Source organism: Hyaena hyaena, unplaced genomic scaffold (assembly GCF_003009895.1).
Source record: "Hyaena hyaena isolate Hyena2069 unplaced genomic scaffold, ASM300989v1 scaffold_325, whole genome shotgun sequence".
Lineage (NCBI taxonomy): Eukaryota > Metazoa > Chordata > Mammalia > Carnivora > Hyaenidae > Hyaena > Hyaena hyaena.
This window is the reverse complement of record NW_024080957.1, coordinates 499,022-520,475: the sequence shown is the minus strand read 5'-3', so window position 1 is coordinate 520,475 and position 21,454 is coordinate 499,022. Positions and strand designations below refer to the sequence as shown.

The 21,454-nt window shown below is 36.7% G+C and overlaps 1 protein-coding gene across 6 annotated transcripts in view; it reads left to right on the top strand.

Annotated features, from left to right (window-relative positions):
• Positions 1–21,454, top strand: part of CCDC150 (coiled-coil domain containing 150) — a 101,961-nt gene that overhangs the window by 24,434 nt on the left and 56,073 nt on the right. For 5 of the 6 annotated variants that reach the window (XM_039248964.1, XM_039248966.1, XM_039248965.1 and 2 more), the window contains 6 exons: positions 2,857–2,900; positions 4,551–4,643; positions 8,055–8,162; positions 13,475–13,599; positions 13,844–14,021; positions 14,575–14,643. In XM_039248964.1, the coding sequence (XP_039104895.1) occupies positions 2,857–2,900; positions 4,551–4,643; positions 8,055–8,162; positions 13,475–13,599; positions 13,844–14,021; positions 14,575–14,643 (617 nt within the window). Of the gene's footprint in view, positions 1–1,770; positions 1,816–2,856; positions 2,901–4,550; positions 4,644–8,054; positions 8,163–13,474; positions 13,600–13,843; positions 14,022–14,574; positions 14,644–21,454 lie in introns of those variants that run through there. The other variant, XM_039248969.1, reaches the window with a different exon arrangement.

Sequence of the window (21,454 nt, the reverse complement as noted above, 5' to 3'; positions counted from 1 at the left end):
TCATGCAAAAACTCTTACAATCCCACATTTTTGAAGTGGCTGTTACTGAACTTTACCACAGGACTGCATATAAAAAATTGCTGATTTCCTTTCTGTCTATGGCACTGCGGAGGAAAAAAAGAGTGCTGGTAATAAAAGAGAATTTGATCCCCTTACCTGCGAACTATTCTTTCTTTAGATTTGTTTTCAGGTTTATTTAAGTGTTTGTGGACTTAGGAACATTGGGTTTATAGAAATCTAGATTGCTCTTGGATAATAGAATGTTAATAAGGAAATAAGGCCTTTGATACTTGCTAACCTACTGATTCTAACCATTTATCATGTCAGACTCTCCATTTTTCAGGTTACCAGTCTGTTTTCCTGTATTTGTAGCAATGGACGGTTGTAAGTTACCTTAGACTAGTTAATGTCCTCATTTTACAGATGAGTAAACAGAGTCCTTACAGGTGATTGAGCTGGGAAACGGATGAGTCTAGACTTGGTCCCATGTTGTTCAGAATCAAGGTTCTTCCAACCCATGAGCCCTTACCATATTTATTGGTGTTAATATATAATTGTAAAGCAGTTTTCAGACCGTATCAGATAGAGATATCACAAGGAGTTACAGTGCATGGCCTCACATGAGTAACATTTCATGGTTTATCTAGAGCTTTCAGAAAAACGATCTCATGCAACATGAAAAACTATCCATACTTCCCAAAGTGAAAGTGAATTAATGGTGAAGTGAAGCCTCAGCCCGTGTCCTCTAACTCCACATGCCGTGTTCCTGCCTCTGCGCCTTCTGTATCTGGCTGTAATGAGGGCAGGGCATACCAAAAGGGAAATGAAAATTATAAAAAGCTTAGAGCCAAGAGCAGTCCGTTCAATGTTTTGACCTACTGCTTTTAACAGAAGGTACTCTCTTTCCTGATAGTTTTTGAACAGTGAATTACTCTGGGGAGTTCTCACTGATAATGCCCCAAGATAATTTTTTGTCTTTTTGTGATTATGGCTACAAAAATACATATTGTATTTTATGGTGCTGCCACATGATCTCATTTGAACCTTAGAACCTTGTGAGAAGATAAGAACATATACTTCATTCTACAGAAGAGTAAAAAGGTCTATATCCAAGGATCCACAGCAAATAGGATAGCGGGAACTAAAACACAGATCTTCTATCAGTGTTTTTTTGATGTTGCTCTCTCTTTGGATTAATGCTGTAGTTTTGAATTTTGTAAAGACTATATTGAAGACCATTAAAAAATAACAATTAAAAAAATAACAGTTATACAACAGAAATTAAAACTAACACAAGGAAAAGAAGCCTGCCTGAAAACCAACCATGTGCTTCTTATGGAATAACAGGCTCCTTACATGCATGCAATTTGATTACTATAAGGTACAAATAGTTATACTAACTAGATGAGTAAAAGGAATGCCTTTGGATATTTGCTTTAATTAATTTAAAAATGTAATTGTTTATTAACAAATATTTATATACACACCCACTAATTAAAGTGCTTAAATTACTCTTCCAAGTAAGGTAAGCATTCTCCTTTCATTTTTTTTTTTTTAATGTTTTATTTATTTCTAGGAGAGAGAGAGAGACAGCATGAGCAGGGGAGGGTCAGAGAGAGAGGGAGTCACAGACTGAAGCAGGCTCCAGGCTCTGAGCTGGTAGTCAGCACAGAGCCCAACGCGGGGCTCGAACCCACGAACCGCGAGATCATGACCTAAGCGAAAGTCAGACACTTAACCAGCTAAGCCACCCAGGCGCCCCTCTCCTTTCATTCTTAACTTTCATTAGAGGAATTGTTAGAAGAGATCTTATGGGTATCCTTTTTATCCTTCACATATTTTAAATTAGCATTTACTCTGTTTGATATGAGTCTTGGACTTACTTATTCAAAAAGTATAGTTTTTCTGAATATATTCTACATAAAATGCATGTTACATATTTTGTAATTTTCTGCCTTTAGAATATTTACATGAAACAAAACTAATAACTCTTTATGAATTATTCATGAATCCAAAACATTACTCTCAGAAGAGTTTACTTTGAGCTACCAGTAGTTAATGCCAAACTGTTCCTATTTTTCTTTGGTTTTATTGCCACTGTATACACTCTTTGGGTGGTTTCAAATCTATTTTTTTTCCACACAAAATCATCTTCCTGAGCTCCAGATGGCAGCTTACTGCTAACTAAACATCTATATACGAAAGCCTTACAGATACCTCAAAACACACAGTGAATGCTTAACAGTCATTCTTACTCATTCTGTCCCCTGGACCTGCTCCTCACCCTGTGTTCCCTATTTTGTTGAAGTCCGCCTCCCACCCCATTGCTTAAATGTGGACACTAGATATCCTCCTTGACTCTTGTATTGCCTTTACCCCAGCAGGCAGCCACTAAGTCCTGACAGTTGTCCCTGCTTGTTATTTCATATGAATGTGTTCTCCCTCTGCATCCCCATTGCCATTCCCTTTGAGCCAGCTTTCATTGTTTTCTGCTGTGATTACTACAACAGTTACTAAACTGGTCTTTTCCTTATGGACCCTCTGTTAGAGTGTTCTAACAGAAAGCTTTTGATCATGTGCCTCTCCAGCTTAAAAGCCCTCAGACACATCATCATCTGTGCACAGAGTAAAATATGACCTCATTTACTATAGTACATGACTGTGGACTGTTTTCTTGATAATTTCATAACTTAGTTTTCACTCCATTAAAATGTGATAGAAATACTTGCACGCTCCTCATTTCCACAACATACATACTGAAAAAAAGAAAGCTGCTCAGGTAAAAAATAACTGTGTTGATCTGTTTAGTTTTAGTAAGTTGTTAACATAGTTATGTTAAAAACTCTTTGTTTTTAGTTTCTAGAGATGACCTCATTTCCAAGTTGACTGAAGAAAATAAGGTAAGTGTTGAGGTTGTTGAATTCAAAGGTGTTCTTTCCTCTCTTCACTAAGTAATATTTCCTTACTTGTATTGCTTTACAGTTTTTTTTTTTTTTTTAAGTTTATTCATATTGAGGAGGGGGGTGATTGCAGAGAGAGAGAATCCCAAGTAGACTCCACGCTCTTGGCATGGAGCTCAACAAACCATGAGATCATGACCTGGGCAGAAATCAAGAGTCAGAGGCTTAACCAGCTGAGCCACCCAACCACCCCCTGGCTTACCGTTCTTCTGATTCTCCTAAATCTTTGTTTAAGAAAAGTTGCAGTGTAAATGAGTTGTATATTCAGACCTGTTGTTAGCTGGGTATTAAGAAATCATATGGTTTGAAAAAGGAATTAGCAAAAATAATGAGATCTCTTTGCATCTTATTGCAAACTAATTGTTAAAAAGAAAGTATTTTATAAAATATAAGAAATTCGTGATATTGATTGCACAACTGTGTGAATATACTTAATGCCACTGAACTTAACGTTTAAATACTTAAAGTGAACTATACACTTAAAAATGATTAAAATGGTTAAGTTTGTTATGTATATTTTAGCACAACAAAAATGAAAAACAGGAAATACTGCCATTTTTACATCTTTTTTTTAAATGTTTTATTTATTTCTAGGAGAGAGAGAGAGAGACAGCGTGAGCAGGGGAGGGTCAGAGAGAGAGGTAGTCACAGACTGAAACAGGCTCCAGTCTCTGAGCCGGCAGTCAGCACAGAGCCCGACGTGGGGCCCGAACCCACAAACTGCGAGATCATGACCTAAGTGAAAGTCGGACGCTTAACCGACTAAGCCACCCAGGCACCCCCATTTTTAGATCTTAATACATTTCTAAATCAATATTGATCCTGTTTGGAATAATTTTTTCTGGGTTCTGTCTCATCTTTTAGTATATGATGTTTAAACCCTGAGGTGCCTCTCAAGAGAGTGGTTCTCTGTAGGGGGAGGACTTACCCTTCCCCATTTCAATTACTACCTGTTAGGGAAAGTCCGACCCACAACTCCCATCCCTACCACCTTTCTCCCATCTTTTTTTAAATTAAAAATTTTTTTTTTTAGCATTTATTATTTTTGAAAGAGTGAGAGAACGAATGGTAGAGGGGCAGAGAACACGCCTTGGGTTCTGTGCTGACAGCTCAGAGTCTGGAGCCTGCTTTGGATTCTGTGTCTCCCTCTTTCTCTGCTCTTCTCCTGCTTACACTGTCTCTCAAAAAAACATTAAAAAATCTTTTTAATAAAAAAAAAATCACAAGATCTTGCTGCTTAGAGAAAAGTATTCATCTTAGCAGAACTTTCTTGACTTAAAGATGCTAGGTAAGTATATTACAGTTTTAGGCAAATTCTTTCTAGTTTGAAACTCAATATGAGAATATTTTATAAAGAGCTTTTATAATTTATTAAAAAAGAAGTTTGGGAGTTGAAGATCCCAAGATTTAAAAAAAATTTTTTTGTAAGACGCTTGTCTATATCATTAGGACTTGTACTGGTATATGTGCTGCTGAAGCAAGCACTAGAACTTGAACTCATACTGAAGTACAGAACAGGTATTTTGGTAGAGATATATGTAACAGTTCTTACATGTAAAAAAGGAGAGGTTACTGTTTTTGGTCTTATAGAATATGCAGATGTCTTTTAACAAGGAACATGAAGAAAATGCATTTTTGAGGACTGAAATAATATCCCTTCATGAAACATCAGAAAAAGCACAGGTAGATCTTACCATATCTCTGTTTTTTAGATGTTATTTAATTTTGTTCAGTTAAGGAATCAAGAACCCTAATTAATATAAATTCATACTGTCGCCATAGGCTTATAACATTATATTTCAGGTGTACACCATAATGATTTAATATTTGTATACATTGCAAAATCATCACAATAATTCTAGTTAAGATACATGACTGTATATAGTTACAGAAAATTTCTTTTGCTTGTGATGAGGACTTTTAAGATTTACAACTTTCAAATATGCAATATGATATTAACTAGTCACCATGCTATACAGTACATCCCCATGACTCATTTATTTTATAACTAGAAGCTTATAGCTTTTGACCCTCATTACCTCTTTCTGCCATCCCTTACTCACCTCACTCTGGCACCCACTTACCCGTTCTTTGTATCTGTGAGTTTGGTATTATTTTCTTGGTTTTTTAAGATTCCACATATACTGTGAGTGAGATTATATGATATTTTCTTTCTCTGGCTAACATACTTCACTTAGTATAATACATTCAAGGTCTCTCCATGTTTTTGCAAATAGCAAGAGTAAATTCTCTCTTTTGTGGCTGAATAATAAATCTACATCTCATTTTCTTTATCCATTCATCTGTTGATGGACGCTTAGGTTGTTTCCATATCTTGTCTATTATAAATAATGCTGCTGGGAACATCGAGGTTCATATATCTTTTTGAGTTAGCGTTTTTGTTTTCTTCAGATAAATACTCAGTGTAATTGTTGGATCATATGGTAGTTCGATTCTTAACTTTTTGAGAAACCTCAGTACTGTAATCCATAGGGGCAGTATCAATTTACATTCCCACCAACAGTGCACAAGGGTTCCTTTTCTCTACATCTTCTCCAATACTTGTTATTTCTTGTCTTTTGTGTAATAGCCATTCTAACAGATGTGAAGTCGTATCTAATTGTGGTTTTGATTTGCATTTCCCTGATGATTAGTGATGTTGAACATCTTTTCATGTACCTGTTGGCCACTTGTTGGTCATCTTTGAAAAATGTCTATAAGGGGTGCCTGGGTGGCTCTGTTGGTTAAGCATCTGACTCTTGATTTTGGCTCAGGTCATGATTTCATTGTGAGCTCAAGCTCCATATCGGGCTCTGTGCTGACAGCATGAAGCCTACTTGGGATTCTCGATCTCCCCCTCTCTGCCCCTCCCCTGCTCTTTCTCTGTTAAACATTTTAAAACAATATCTATTCAGATCTTTGTACCATTTTTAAATCAGATTTTTTTGGGGAGGTGCTATTGAGTTGTATAATTTCCTTATATTTTGGATATTAACCCCTTATCACATACATTAATAGATGATTGCAAATATTTTCTCCCATTCAGTAGGTTGCCTTTTCATTTTGTTGATGATTTCCCTTGTTGTGCTTTTTAGTTTGATATAGTCCTACTTGTTTATTTTTGTTTTTGTTGCTTTTGCTTTTGGTGTGAGATCCAAAAAATCATTGCCAAGACCAATATTAAGAAACTTATCTATGTTTTCTTCCAGGAGTTTTATGGTTTCAGGTCTTACATTCAAGTCTTTGATCCATTTTGAGTTAATTTTTATGTGTGGTACAAAATAATGGTCTAGTTTCATTCTTTTGCATGTGCCTATCCAGTTTTCCTAACACCATTTATTGAAGAAACTGTCTTTTCCCCATCAGAAAAAGCACAGGTAAATCTTCCCATTTCTCCGCTTTTCTCATGTTATTTAATTTTGTTCAATTAAAAAACAAAGAACCAAGATTGATCCTGATTATGTAAATTCATACCATTGCCATCATCCAAATTTTTTATTTTCATAAAATATATTTCATCTATGAAACATCACATTAACTACATTTCCCATTTCACCAAAGTTATATGACATGTAAGTATATGAGACATATTGCTAAATAATGTACTAATTTACACTTTGCCTTTGATTTATAATTTACTCATTGAATATATAAGCACTTCAAAATCAGGGCTTATGCCTTACATTTTCTTTGTATCTTTTATAACAAGTAGCACGGTGAGAACCTAATAGATATTTGCTGGATTTTAGAGTTATATGTAATTATTTTCTGGAGGATGGTGCTTGCCAAATTTAGCTGATGTGTGTGTGTGTGTGTGTGTAGGCAAACAAGTTATTTCTCATAGAGCCAAGAAATAGTATTAATCACTTAAAATAACTTTTTCTTAGTACAATTTGGTTACTTCAGTGTTGGGATCATAATGTGCTGTGTGATAAAGAAAATACAAGATAAATGTGTTCTTTTATAAAATAATAAAAATTACTACTACTACTTTTGCGGCAGTAGTTGTAATTAACATTTACCAAATCCATTTCTACATTCCAGGCACAATTGTAACCACCTTATGTTACTAACAAATTGTAACCCTCCCAATAGTGCTTATTATTGCCATTTTAAATCCCAATAGAAACTTATTATTCTCATTTTAAAGATAAGGAAGTTGATATACAGAGATGTTTAATAACATAGCTAATAAGTGACAGAGTTATAATTTGAACTCAGGCAATCTGACTTCAAGGAAAATTATCTTGTTCTTTTTAAGGAGCGAGAGTGCACCTCTCTCTTACTCCCACATATTCGTTGGTGTATAGTTTGTGTATCTGGTTATAACTTTAAAGTGCTCCTGAACATGTTCCTAACTTGTGTACTATACATACCACTCAGGTTTTCCAGACAATTTTTCATTTTTTTCTTGTTGGCATTTTTTGAGTGTTTTTTTTTTTTTTAATCCTATAGAGTTAGTTGTCCCCATCCTTGAAGAACTTGTTCATTAAAAGATAAGATCCTTGGCAAATACAATTTGCAGAAATGACTGATAATTACGATAAATGTTTTCCACAGGAATATGAATTTCAAATATCAAACAAAAGACAATAGAATTTTATGAAAGATCTGTTGTACAAATGAGTTTTGTTTTATTTTGGATGCTCTATCTTGTGAAATGGTAAAATTATCTATATTTTGCTTTTATGAATACTTTAATTAGTAGTGAAAGAACTTAAGACATTTTGTGTTATTAGCTAAACAATTTGGAATGCTCATCTAACTTGGGAATGAATTTCTATAATTTTGGCATCTACATTGTAAAGTCTGTTCTGTAGATATCTAGCTCCGTCTGACCAGTGTTGAGAATTGTGAAGAAACTGTTGAAACTGCTCCACCAGATGAACAAATTTCTCCTTTTTATTTAGAATTATGTGGGGTGTTGACTCCAAATACTGAAAGTGTTATCTAACAAAATATCAATTGGAAATAGGCTAAATAAATTAGGTTCAAGTACAGAGTGAAATACTATGCCATCATTAAAAATAATGGTTAATAAGTAGAAACAATTATTTACTGGAGAGATCTAACATGCTGTACATATTGCCTTAGGTTTCGAATGACCAACTGATGAGGAAGTGTTCAGAGCTGAACAGCATGCTCGAGACTGTTAGCATGGAAAATGCCAGAATTATTGCTGACCATCAAGCCATTCTACAGGTATTCATTTAATACTAGTCCATTTCTGATAGAGTCAATAATAAAACTCCTTGGCTAAGAGATAAGGAAATGTGCATGACCAAATGAATAAATAAAATATTTTAACAATTCCAAGAAGTTTACTAAATTATTAATTAGCAGTTTTCAGTTTTAATCAGAGTAGTCATTTAGCCTTATACTCAGTGCTTTCTCTTAATGGTTTCTTCTCAAATACTATTATTTTAGAAAAGTAATTACCTGTCCTATTGTTTATAGAATCATAGAAAACACTATGACTGACCCTAAAATACTTACTTTTCCTTAAACGCCAGTACTTCCCCATTTTGCTTATGCCGTATTCCCTCTGCCAAGAATGGTCTTTACTCCTTCAGCTATTTGAAATTCTGTTCATTCTTTAAGACTCAGTTTTATCAGGAAGCTTGCTCACTCTAACCAGAAGGGATCAGTTTTTTCTGTTAACTTCTACTCCTAGGACACTAAACATACTATCATAATAATAGCTCTCACTCTTTTGGGAGCATATTTAATGTATACCAAGCATTGTGCTAAGGATTTTAAATATATTACATCCTTTGATTCTAGCAGCCATTATGTAAAGGAGTATTATCTTCACTTTATAAATAAAGAAAAATGAGGTTCAGAGAAATTTATCAACTTGCCAGAAGTCACCTAACTAGCAAGGGGTAAAGCTGGATTGAAACCTATGTCTCACTCCAGAGTCAGTGTTTGTAATTGTTACATTATGCTGTCTCTCTGTGCATTCTCTAGCAGTTTATATGCATGACTCACTTCCTGTATAACTTTGTGAGCTTCATAGAACCAAGGATATTGTCTTATATATCTTTGCTATTTCCCATAGTGCTAACCACTGCACAGAACAAATATTCAAGAAATATTTGTCATTAATTCAACAAGCACTTAGTGTTTATTCTGTGCAGGTATGATGCTGGGTCTAGATGGGATTATAGTGGTGAACAAGACAAAATCTCTACTTTTGTGGACTAACAGTTTTGTAGAATGAATAATGTGACATAAGTGACACTTTTAAACTTTTTTAAACTTTGGAGTGTTTAAACTTTTAAACATTCATAAGCATTTTTAAACTTTGGAATGTTACACAAGTGGCATTTTATTTTCCAAAGTATGACCGTTTGCTTTGCAATCAAATATTTTTAAGATAAAAGTATTTTAAAATATGTTTATAAAAGTAATTGCTAATATGCACAATACTTGCAAAAGTTTTATACATTGTAGGTAGAGGGGATGTGTATAAAAATGTTACGTTCTGATAAGTCCAACATAATGAGCCAGAGAAAACAAATGATGCACAACAGTTTCAGGCATATATTGCTTCATTTTGCTTCGCAGATAATTGCATTTTTGACAAATTGAAGACTTGCAGTAATCCTGCATCTAGCACGTCTGTCGGTGCCAATTTTCAATAGCAGTTTGCTCATATTGTGTCTCTGTGTCATATTTTGGTACTTCTCACAGCATTTCAGACTTTTTCATTATTTTTGTTCTGCTGATTTGTGATCAGTGATCTTTGATGTATTATTGTACTTATTTTGGGGTGCCACAAACCATGCCCATATAAAATGGCAAACGTAATAAATGTTGTGTGTTCTGGCTTCTTTGATCAGCTATTCCCCATATCGCTCCCTCCCTCTTCTCAGACTTCTATTTCCTGAGATCCAACAATATTGAAATTAGGCCAGTTACTAACCCTACAATGGTCTCTAAGTGTTCATGTGGAAGGAGGAGTTGCACATCTCTAACTAGTCAAAAGCTAGAAATGATTAAGCTTAGTGAGGAAGACATGTCAGAGGCCAAGATAGGCCAAAAGGTAGGCCTCTTGCACCGTTAGGCCAAGTTGTGAATGCAAAGGAAAAGTTCTTGAAGGAAATTAAATACTACACTGAGCACATGAATGATAGATAGTGATAAAAACAGAGAGGAAGGTAAACCATAGGAGACTTAAATACAGAGAACAAACTGAGGGTTGCTGGAGGGGTGTTGAGTGGGACATGGGCTAAATGGGTGATGGACATTGAGGAGGACACTTGTTAGGATGAGCACTGGGTGTTATCTGTAAGTGATGAATCACTAAATTCTCCTGAAACCATTATTACACATATGTTAACTAACTTCGATTTAAATAGAATTTCAAAAAATTAAAAAAAACAGTGAAACAGCCTTATTGCTGTTATGGATGAAGTTTTAGTGGTCTGGATAGAAGATAAAACCATTTACAACACTTGCTTAAACCAAAGCCTAATCCAGAGCAAGGCACTAAGAACTATTCAGTTCTATGAGGGCTGAGGGAGGTGAGGAAGCTGCAGAAGAAAAGTTGCAAGCTAAGAGAAGTTGGTTTGTGAGATTCAAGGAAAGAAGCCGTCTCCATAACACAAAAGTGGAAACAAATGCTAACATAGAAGCGGCAGCAAGTTCTCTATGAGATCTAGAAGATGATTAATGAATGTGGCCACACTAAATGATAGATTTTCAATGTAGACAAAACATGCCATTAGAAGATGCCATTTAGGACTTTCATAGCGAGACAGGAAAAGTCAATGCCTGGCTTCAAAACACAGACTGACTCTCTTTTTTCCGCCCTGCTCAATGTAAGGGAAACTTTATGTTTATGTCTCAGAGAGTGCCGCCATCCTCTGACTGTTGGTCTGCAAAAATCACATACTGCTAGTCAAGGAATGCTCTCCTTATCTTGGATTTTGGCATTGACATTGTAAATGGTGTCACTAGGCTCAATCTAAAGGGTCAGAGCAAGAGTCAGGTTCTTAACAAAATCTTCATTTCCGTATTTGCTGCTCAGCCACTTTGTTGAGCAGAAAGAGCCAAGCTGATTCTCTTGTTTGGGGCAAATGGTAGCAAGTGACCCTAAGTTGAAGCCAGTGCTTGTTGACCATTCTGAAAATCCTAGGACCCTTAAGAATTATGCTAAATCCTTGGAGCGCCTGAATGGCTTAGTCGGTGAAGCATCCAACTTCGGCTCAGGTCATGATCTCATGGTTTGTGGGTTCGAGCCCTGCATCAGGCTCTGGGCTGACAGCTCAGAGCCTGGGGCCTGCTTCAGATTCTGTATCTCCTTCTCTCTCTGACCCTCCCCTGCTCATGCTGTCTCTTTCTCTCTCTCTCAGAAATAAATAAAACATTAAAAAAAAAAAAAGAATTATGCTAAATCCACTCTGCCTGTGTTCTATAAAGGGAACAACAAAGCCTGGATGACATCTGATGACAACATGATTTACTGAGTATTTTTAACTTTTTTTTAAGAGTGTGTGTGCATGTGCATGAGCAAGACGGGAAATAAGGGAGAAAGAAAATCTTAAGCAGGCCTCATGCCCAGCACTGAGCCCAAGGGCAGGGGGCTTGATTTCACATCTGTGAAATCATGACCTGAGCCAAAATTAAGAGTCAGTCCCTTAACTGACTGAGCCACCTAGGCACTCCAATTTACTGAATATATTAAACCCATTGTTGAGACCTACTGCTCAGAAAAAAGATTCCTTTCAAAGTATTACTGCTTGTTAATAATGCACTTGGTCACCTAAGAGCTCTGATGGAGATGGACGAGATTAATGTTTTCATGTCTGCTAATACAACATCTATTCTGAAATCCATGAACCAAGCAGTAATTTTAATTTTCAAGTCTTAAGAAATCAATTTCATAAGACTATAAGCTACCATAGCTAGTGATTACTCTGATGGATCTGGCCAAAGGAAATGGAAAACCTTTGGAAAGAATTCACCATTCTGGGTTCCTTTCAGAATATTCGTGATTTGTGGAAAGAGGCCAAAACATCAACATTCACAGGAATTTGAAAGAAATGGATCTCAACCTTCATGTATAACCTTGAGGGGTTCAAGACTCCAGTGGAGGAAGTACTTGCAGATGTGGAAATAGCAAGAGAACCAGAATCGAAAGAGGTTGAAGATATGCTGAATTGCTGCAGTTTCATGATACAACTTGAATGAGTGAGGAGTTGCTTTTTATAGATTATCAAAGAAAGTGGTGTCTTGAGATGGACTACTCCTGGTGAAGATGCTGTGACTGGTGAAATGAGAATATTACATAAACTTAGTTGATAAAGCAATAGCAAGATTGAAGACGATTGACTCCCATTTTGAAGGAAGTTGTACTGTGGGTAAAATGCTGTCCAAACAGCATAACATGCTACAGACAAGTGGCTTGAGAAAGGGAGTGTCATTCGATGTGGCAAACTTCATTGTTGGCTTATTTAAAAAAAATTTTAACGTTTATTTTTGAGAGAAAGAGAGAGTGAGCAGGAGAGGAGCAGAGAGAGAGGGAGACACACAATCCAACATAGGTTCCAGGCTCTAAGCTGTCAGCACAGAGCCCGACGTGGGGCCCAAAATCACAAGCAGTGAGATCATGACCTAAGCTGAAGTCAGATGCTCAGCCGACTGAGCCACCCAGGCACCCCCGTTGTTGGCTTATTTTAAGAACGTGCACAGTTACCCTAACCTTGAACGACCACCAGCCTGATCAGCAGCCATTGATATCAAGGCAGGACCTTCCACCAGCAGAAGGATGATGACGCTAAGAGCTCAGATGATGGCTAGCATTTTTTAGCAATAAGATATTTTTAAATTATGTACATTGTTTTTTAAGACCTAATGCTACTGCACACTTAATAGACTGTAGTATGGTGTAAACATAACTCGTATATGCAGTGGGAAATGAAAAAGTCATTTGACTAGCTTTATTGTGATATTTGCTTTATTGTGGTGGTCTGGAACTGAATCCGTAAAATCTCCTAGATATTTCTATATAGTACTTTTGCTGTCACAGTATCTGGGTGCATTTTTAAATATTTTCCAAAGAATTCACACCATATTATTAACATGATTGTCCCTGGAAAGTGGGATTATTTGATGGGGGCGAGGGAGAGATAGGTGAAGAGATCTTTCCACTTTATATGCATTGTTATTGTTTTACTTTTCAAAATAAAGTATGTGTCATATTGAAACTTTAAAGTACCAAAATATTCTTAATAGAATTTTTTATCTAAAAATATGTTCATGTTGAGTTTTATAAATTCTTCAGCAGGCTGGGTAGATAATGCATCTTCATTGTTGGCTGGTAGAGCTATAAAATGATAGAACTGTGGTCACGTCAGATTGGGGACAGAGAGAGCTGAGCATGAAATTCTTTAAAAAAGGTTTTATTTATATTAAAATTTGTCTTTCATAAGTTCAGTATCATTGAATGATGCCCCATCAAATCACTTTGTGACATCTCAGCTTTTAATAATACTTTTAAAACTCAGGTAGAGCAGAAAATGATGACACAGACATTTCAAGAACAAAACTTCTTGCTGGATGCAGCCCATGCCAGTATCACTACTGAGCTACAGAGTGTTCAGAATCAGAAAACCCAACTCCAGGCACATCTGTAAGTAAATTATAGGCAAAAACTTCTGTACCTTTCATTCTTGCCTTTGTATTTCTTATGCTTTAATCAGAACGCTTAATTCTGCATTTCTTGGGCCAGATACAAAGATAAAGACTTTGCCATCAAGGAACTAGTTTTGGTAGAACATTTTGGTAACTGCTCTCAGGCAATGTGCTCTCTGAGAACATGAATCCATTAAAGAACTCTCTTTTAGTGCTCATGTCTCCTTGTTCTCTTCCTCCAGGGACCATTTAATCCTTGAGCATAATCAGTGTATCCAGAAAGCACAGGATGCTGAGAAGAGGGCAGCCTTGCAGAAAGAGCTGCTGGAATCAACTATTGGAAGATTGCGAGGTGAATTGGAAGCATCGATGCAAGAGAAGAGGTCTCTGCTAGAGGAGAAAGACAGACTTCAGGAAGAGGTAGGTAGAAGCACATTTATATTACCTCCTGGTTGGGGTGGTGATCTTGTTCTAAAACTATTTTGAGTGCAAGACAAGAAAAGAAATAGAGCCCACCCAGATGCAGTTTGTCTGAGTTGCCCGTTAAAGATATCTTTAGGTAGCTAATCTGTGTTTTTTAGCATGTGGAGTAGCCTATGCCAAATAGCTAGCCCTTAAACTGCATTAGTGACTGTCAACTCATAGTTCACACATCCTCATGTTAGTGAAAGGGTCAGATTTAAAAAATTAATTTCCCCTGAAGGAGTGGGACAATGGAGGTTAAGGGGGAACGGCCTGGTCTTCCTATTTAGGAAGGAACCAGCAGAGTCTGACATGCAGACGTGTCTTTCTAATTTCAGGGCAATTTGTGAAGTCTGCTCTGCCTCAGAGACTCCCTGAGTGGCCCCTTTTCTGACAGGATGTGCTATCTCTGCAGTGTAGGTATTAATAACATGCAGGGTGTGGCTGCTGTAGTAGAGCCTGTCAGCTGCTTTAAAATTGATTCATTTCTTTTTTTCCCCTCCTTGGGCAGGTTAATAATACAGAGAAAGAACTAGCTCAAGAAAAATGCAATTTGGAAAAGGAATTAGCTGAAAACAAGGTACTCCACATTTTATTTGTTGATATTTCCCTGTATTTTATTCCCTTCTGTTTCTCTGCCTCTTGTGTCAGCTTGTCTTAGGGGAGATGGGTTATTTTGTTGAATACCAAGATGTAGAAGGACAAAGAAGCCACTGGGTGGATGCAACTCAGAGCACTCCAGTCACTGTGGCACAAGGCTGCTTTTGGGGAGCACTCACTTGTTGAGCTTCTAGTGTTTGCCAGTGAGTCATGATCACCTCTAACCCTAGTGTTACTGAGGATTTTAGCCAGGAAGTCCCTTGAGAGTGAGCTAATGGTCCTTTGAGAAGCAAAGATAATTGCTGACACTGCTGGGTTTTTTGTTTTGTAAAGCCAGTTGGGCTTCCTAAGTACCTATTAGCACCTGTCACTGCATCTGTGAGATACTCTCTTCTGGGTTCTAAAAATATAGAATGGCCAGAGACACAATACAATTCTTATTAAAATAAAACAAAAAAAAACAATCTTTAAAACATTGGTCTTTGTGTTTCAAAATTGGAAGAGCATAAAGATTATGTGTCACCATCATCTGGAATTATCTAGAATGTCAAACCTACCCCAGACGGTAAATTCTGCAATACATGTCAGTATAACCATTAATCCTTGGTTACTTTTTGGCTTCTGACCGAATTAAATAATATTCATATTACTGTTACAATATGTGTGTAAACTTATAATTTAAGAATTGGGAAGAAAAGAAAAAGATAAATTCTGAGCGCAAGCTCGGATACAGTTCACCACGCTGGCAGGTAGTCTAAGATTTAGTTACAGATCTCTAGAGATTTGAAAATAGTACAACCTAAAAAATCTTTTTATAATTTGCTTATTGATTTACTTATTTTATTTAAATCCAAGCTAGTTAACATACAGTGTATATTGGTTTCAGGAGTAGAATTTAGTGATCTGTCACTCACATATAACACCCAGTGCTTGTCACAATCAGTGTCCTCCTTAATGCCCCTCACTCATTTAGCCTCTCTCCCCACCTTCCTCCCCTCGAGTCACCCTCAGTTTTCTCTATATTTAAGAGTCTTCTATGAAGTCGGGATAGAAAGAACATACTTAAATATCATAAACGCCTTTTATGAGAAGCCCACAGCTAATAGCATCCTCAGTGAGGAAAAACTGAGAACTTTCCCCCAGAAGTCAGGAACACGACAGGGATGTCCACTCTCACCACTGTTGTTTTACATAGTGCTGGAAGTCCTAGCATCAGCCATCAGACAACAAAAGGAAATAAAAGACATCAGAATTGGCAAAGAAGCAGTCACACTTTCACGTTTCTCAGAAAACATGATGCTCTACGTGGAAAACCTGACAGACTCTACCAGAACCCTACTAGAACCGATCCATGAACTCAGAAAAGTTGCAGGGTACAAAATCAATGTACAGAAATCGGTTGCATTTTTATACACCAATAATGAAACAACAGAAAGAGAAATCAAGAAACTGATCCCATTCATAATTGCACTAAAAACCATAAAATACCTAGGAATAAACCTAACCAAAGATATAGGAGATCTGTATGATGAAAGCTATAGAAAACTTCTGAAGGAAATTGAAGAAGACACAAAGAAATGGAAAAATATTCCATGCTCATAGATCGGAAGAATATCGTTAAAATGTCATTACTACCCAAAGCAATCTATACATTCAATGCAATCCGAATCAAAGTTGCACCAGCATTCTTAAAGTAGAACAAACTATCCTAAAATTTGTATGGAACCACGAAAGACCCCGAATAGCCAAAGTAATAACTGAAGAAGAAAACCAAAACAGGAGGTATCACAATCCCAGACTTGAGCCTCTACTACAAAGCTGTCATCATCAAGACAGTATGGTATTGGCACAAAAACAGACACATAGACCAATGGGATAGAATAGAGAACTCAGATTTGGATCCACAAATATATGGCCAACTAATCTATGACAAAGCAGGGGAGTATCCAAAGGAAAAAAGAGAGCGTCTTTAACAGATGGTGCTGGGAGAACTGTACAGGAACGTGCAAAAGAATGAAACTAGATCACTTTCTCACACCATACACAAAAATAAATTCAAAATGGATAAAGGACCTAAACGTGAGACAGGAAACCATCAAAACCCTAGAGGGGAAAGCAGGAAACAACCTCCTTGACCTCAACCACAGCAATTTCTTACTTTACACATCCCCAGAGGCAAGGGAATCAAGAGCAAAAGTGAACTATTGGGACCTCATCAAGATAAGCTTCCGCGTGGCAAAGGGAACAAGCAATGAAACTAATAGGCAACTGACGGAATGGGAAAAGATATTGCAAATGACATATCGAATAAAGGGCTAGTATCCAAAATCTATAAGGAACTCACCAAACTCCACACCTGAAAAATAATCCAGTGAAGAAATGGGCAGAAGACATGAACAGACACTTCTCCAAAGAGGACATCCAGATGGCCAACAGACCCATGAAACGATGCTCAGCATCCCTCATCATCAGGGAAATACAAATCAAAACCACACTGAGATACCACCTCATGCCAGTCAGAGTGGCTAAAATGAGCAAATCAGAGAACTCTAGATGCTGGCGAGGATGTGGAGAAACGGGCACCCTCCTACACTGTTGGTGGGAATGTCAACTGGTACAGCCCCTCTGGAAAACAGTGTGGAGGTTCCTCAGGAAACTAACACTAGAACTCTCCTATGACCCAGCAATAGCACTGCTAGGAATTTACCCAAGGGATACAGAAATGCTGATGCATAGGAGCACATGTACCCCAATGTTCATAGCAGCACTCTCAACAATAGCCAAAACATGGAAAGAGCCTAAGTTTCCATCAATGGACGAATGGATCAAGAAGATGTGGTTCATCTATACAATGGAATACTACATGGCAATGAGAAAGAATGAAATCTTGCCATTTGTAGCAATGTGGATGGAACTTGAGGGTGTTATGCTAAATGAAATAAGTCAGGCAGAGAAAGGCAGATCCCATATGTTTGCACTTATAAGTGGAACAGAAGAAACTTAACAGAGGACCATGAGGGAGGTGAAGGAAAAAATAGTTGGGGAGAGGGGCACCTGGGTGGCTTAGTCGGTTAAGCGTCCGACTTTCGCTTGGGTCATGATCTCGCGGTTTGTGGGTTCGAGCCCCGCGTCGGGCTCTGTGCTGACTGCCAGCTCAGAGCCTGGATCCTATTTCAGAGTCTGTGTCTCCCTCTCTCTCTGACCCTCCCCTGCTCACGCTGTCTCTCTCTCTCCTAGAAATAAATAAAAATATTAAAAAAAAAATAGTTGGGGAGAGGGAGGGAGGCAAACCATGGGAGACTCTTGAATACTGAGAACAGAGGGCTAATGGGGGTGGGGGAGAGGGGAAGGGGGGTGATGGACACGGAGGAGGGCACCTGTGGGGATGAGCACTGGGTGTTATATGGAAACCAACTTGACAATAAACTGTGAAAGAAAAAAAAATCTCTTATGTTTTGTTTCCCTCTCTGTTTTTATCTTATTTTTGCTTCCCTTTAAACTGGTAAGGACTTTGCTGGTGTCAGTTTGGCCTTAAATATGCTTTTTAAAATTTGGAGAATTGGTGGATACTATTAAATTCATGAATGCTTTTTGCTTAAAATGCTAGGGAATGTTACTTGGCTAAGGCAAGTACTGTATGTCTGTGATTAAAACATAGCATAATTTTGCTCATCTGATTTCATTTGTTTGAATGCAGGCTAAATATAAGTGCATGGGGCTAAAAGACATTTGCTGGTTAGAGAAGTTTTATTAGGCCAAATGATCCTGCTTATACAGGGTCTTTTTTTTTTTTTTTTTTTGCCTAATTTGATATTTTTCAAATGTGTGTTCATTGTAAAACCATGTTTTTCTAGTCAGACTTATTAAGTTATAGTATGCATGGTGAAATTCACTTTTTTTTTTAGTGTACAGTTCTGTGAGTTTTGGCAAACATACAATTATATAAGCACCTTCACAGTGAAAATAGAGAATATTTCTATCACCCTAGGGAGGTCCCTGGTGCCTCTTTGTTATGAACCTCTTCTTCCCCTTCCATCCTTTGACAACCATGGATCTGCTTTTCTGTTCCTGTGGTTATGCCTTTCCCAGAATATCATAAATGGAATCATGCAACATGCAGCATTTTAAGTCTGGCTTCTTTTATTTAGCATAAGGTATTTGAAGTTCATGCTGTTGTATGTATCAGTTGATTGTGTTCCATTATATGGATATACCATAATTTCTTTACCCATTTGAAGGACATTTGAGTTGGTAAATTTTGCAGTTATGAGTAAAGTCTGTATAAATATTGAAATATGAATACATATTTTTATTTCTTTTGGGTGTGTAACAGGATTTGGAATTCTAGATCCTGCGGTAAATATACGTTTGGCAGAATAATAAACTATTCAGCTGTTTTCCAAAGAATCTGTACAATCTTGTCTTCCCATCAGTTTCTCTGCATTTTCACCAGCTCTTGGTATTGTTGGTCCTTTTAGTTTCCGCCCTTCTAATGGGCATAGGAGTGCTATATTAGTGTGGCTAATTACTGCATTTCTCTAGTGATTAATCATATTGAGCATCTTTTCCTCTGTCATCCACAACTTGAAGTGTCTCTTCAAATCTTTTAGCCATTTGTAGCTGAGTTGTTTGTTTTCTTATGTTGGTTTTTCTAGAAATTTTAACATGGCCTTATACTGATTCTTATGTAAAAAATTCTTAACTGTTTGCATATGTACAAATCTCATATGTACTTTACATATTTTTCTTCCACTTTATGCCTTGTTTATTTCATGCTGTTTCGAAAAACAGAGGTTTACATTTTGATCAAATCCACCTTACAAATTTTTAAATTTTTGGGTCATATTTTTTATATCATACTTTTAATTTTGGATCATATATAAGAAATTTTTGCCTAACCTAAGATATCAAAGATTTTCTTTTTTGCTCTCTAGACGTTTATAGTTTCAGGTTTTATATCAGCTCTATGATACATTTCTAGTTAATTTTGGGATATCATACAAGGTATAGTTCAAGGTTCATTTTATTTTCAAATGGATCGTCTGATCTAGTTCTTTTTATTATTGAGATAATTAGTATATGATAAATTCAGCTTCTTAAAATATACAATTCAGTGGTTTCAGATGGCAAACATCGTAACTATCTAATTCTAGAAACTTTTTATCACCAGTACAAAACCTGGTACCCATTAGAATTCACCCCCCATTCTGCCCTGCCCCCAGCTCCCGGCAACCACTATTCTATTTTCTGTCTCTATGAATGTGTCTGTTCTCATATTTCATATAAATAGAATAAGATAGTATGTGGCCTTTTGGGTCTAGCCTCTTTACTAGGTATAAAGTTTTCAAGCTTCATCCATACTGTTCCTTTTAAGGGCGGAATAATAATATATTGTGTGAGCGCACCACACTTGACTTAGCCATTCGTCAGTTGATACGTATTTAGTTTTTTCCACTTTCTGGCTGTGAAGAATAAGGTGATGAACATTTGCATACAATTTTTGTGTGTGTAAGCATATGTTTTCAATTCTCTAGAAGTAAAACTGGGTCATATGATAACTATCATTTTGAGAAACTACCCGAGTGTTTTACAAAGTGGCTGTACCATTTTCGAATCCCACCAGCAGTGTATGAAGATACAAATATCTCCACATTTTCACCTACATTTATTATTGTCTGCTTTTTAAAAAATTAATATACTCATCCAAGTGGGTATGGAGTATCTCATGGTGTTTTTTAATTGGGGTGAAACTCACATAATAGAAAACCAAACACTTTAGAGGGAACAATTCAGTGGCTTTATATATATTTGCAATGTTATGTAACTACCACCTCTGTCTAGTTCCAAAACATTTTCATCACCTAGAAGGAAACCCCTTACCCATTAATTAATCATTTCCTATTCCCTCCTTCCTCTCACCCCTGACAGTGACCAATCTGCATTCTGTCTGTATGGATCTACCTATCTGGATATTTCATATAAATGTAATCATACAATAAGTAATCTTTTGTGTCTGGCTTCTTAGAATAACAGTTTTGAGGTTCACCCATGCTGTTGTACATATCAGTAATCGATTTCCTTTTACTCCTTTTTATAGTTGAATAATATTCACTGTGTGTGTGTGTGTGAGAGAGAGAGAGAGGTGTATATATACATATACCACCATTTGTTTTGTTCGTCTGTTCATCTATTGATAGACATTTGCATTGTTTGCTTGCACCTTTGTGATTAGTGCTGCTATAAACGTACATATGTGTTGTACATGTATTTGGGACACATATCAATGAATGGAATTACTGGGCCATATGGTAATTTTGTTTAAGTTTCTGAGGGACCACTGGACTGTTGTCCACAGTGCCAAACTATTTTACATCCCCACAAGCAGTGTACAAAGGTTCCAATTTTTCCACGTCCTCACCAACAGTTATTTTTTTGATTTTTAATAATAGCCATCCTAGTAGTTGTGAAAGTGCTACCTTGTTTTGGTTTTGATTTGCATTTCCCTAATTACTAATAACTAAAGATGTTGAGCATCTTTTTATGTGCTTATTGGCCATTTGTATATTTTCTTTGGAGAAATGTCTATTCAGATCAGCTGCCCATTGTAAACTGGGTTATCTTTTAATTGTTGAGTTGTAAGAGTTCTTTATACATTCTGGATGGTAGGTCCTTATCAGATATGTATGTGATTTGTAGGAATTTTTCTCCCATTCTGTGGGTTCTGATTTTTTTTTATTTTGTATTTATTTTTATTTTTTTTTTTAAGAAAGAGCACAAGCAGGGGAGAGGAG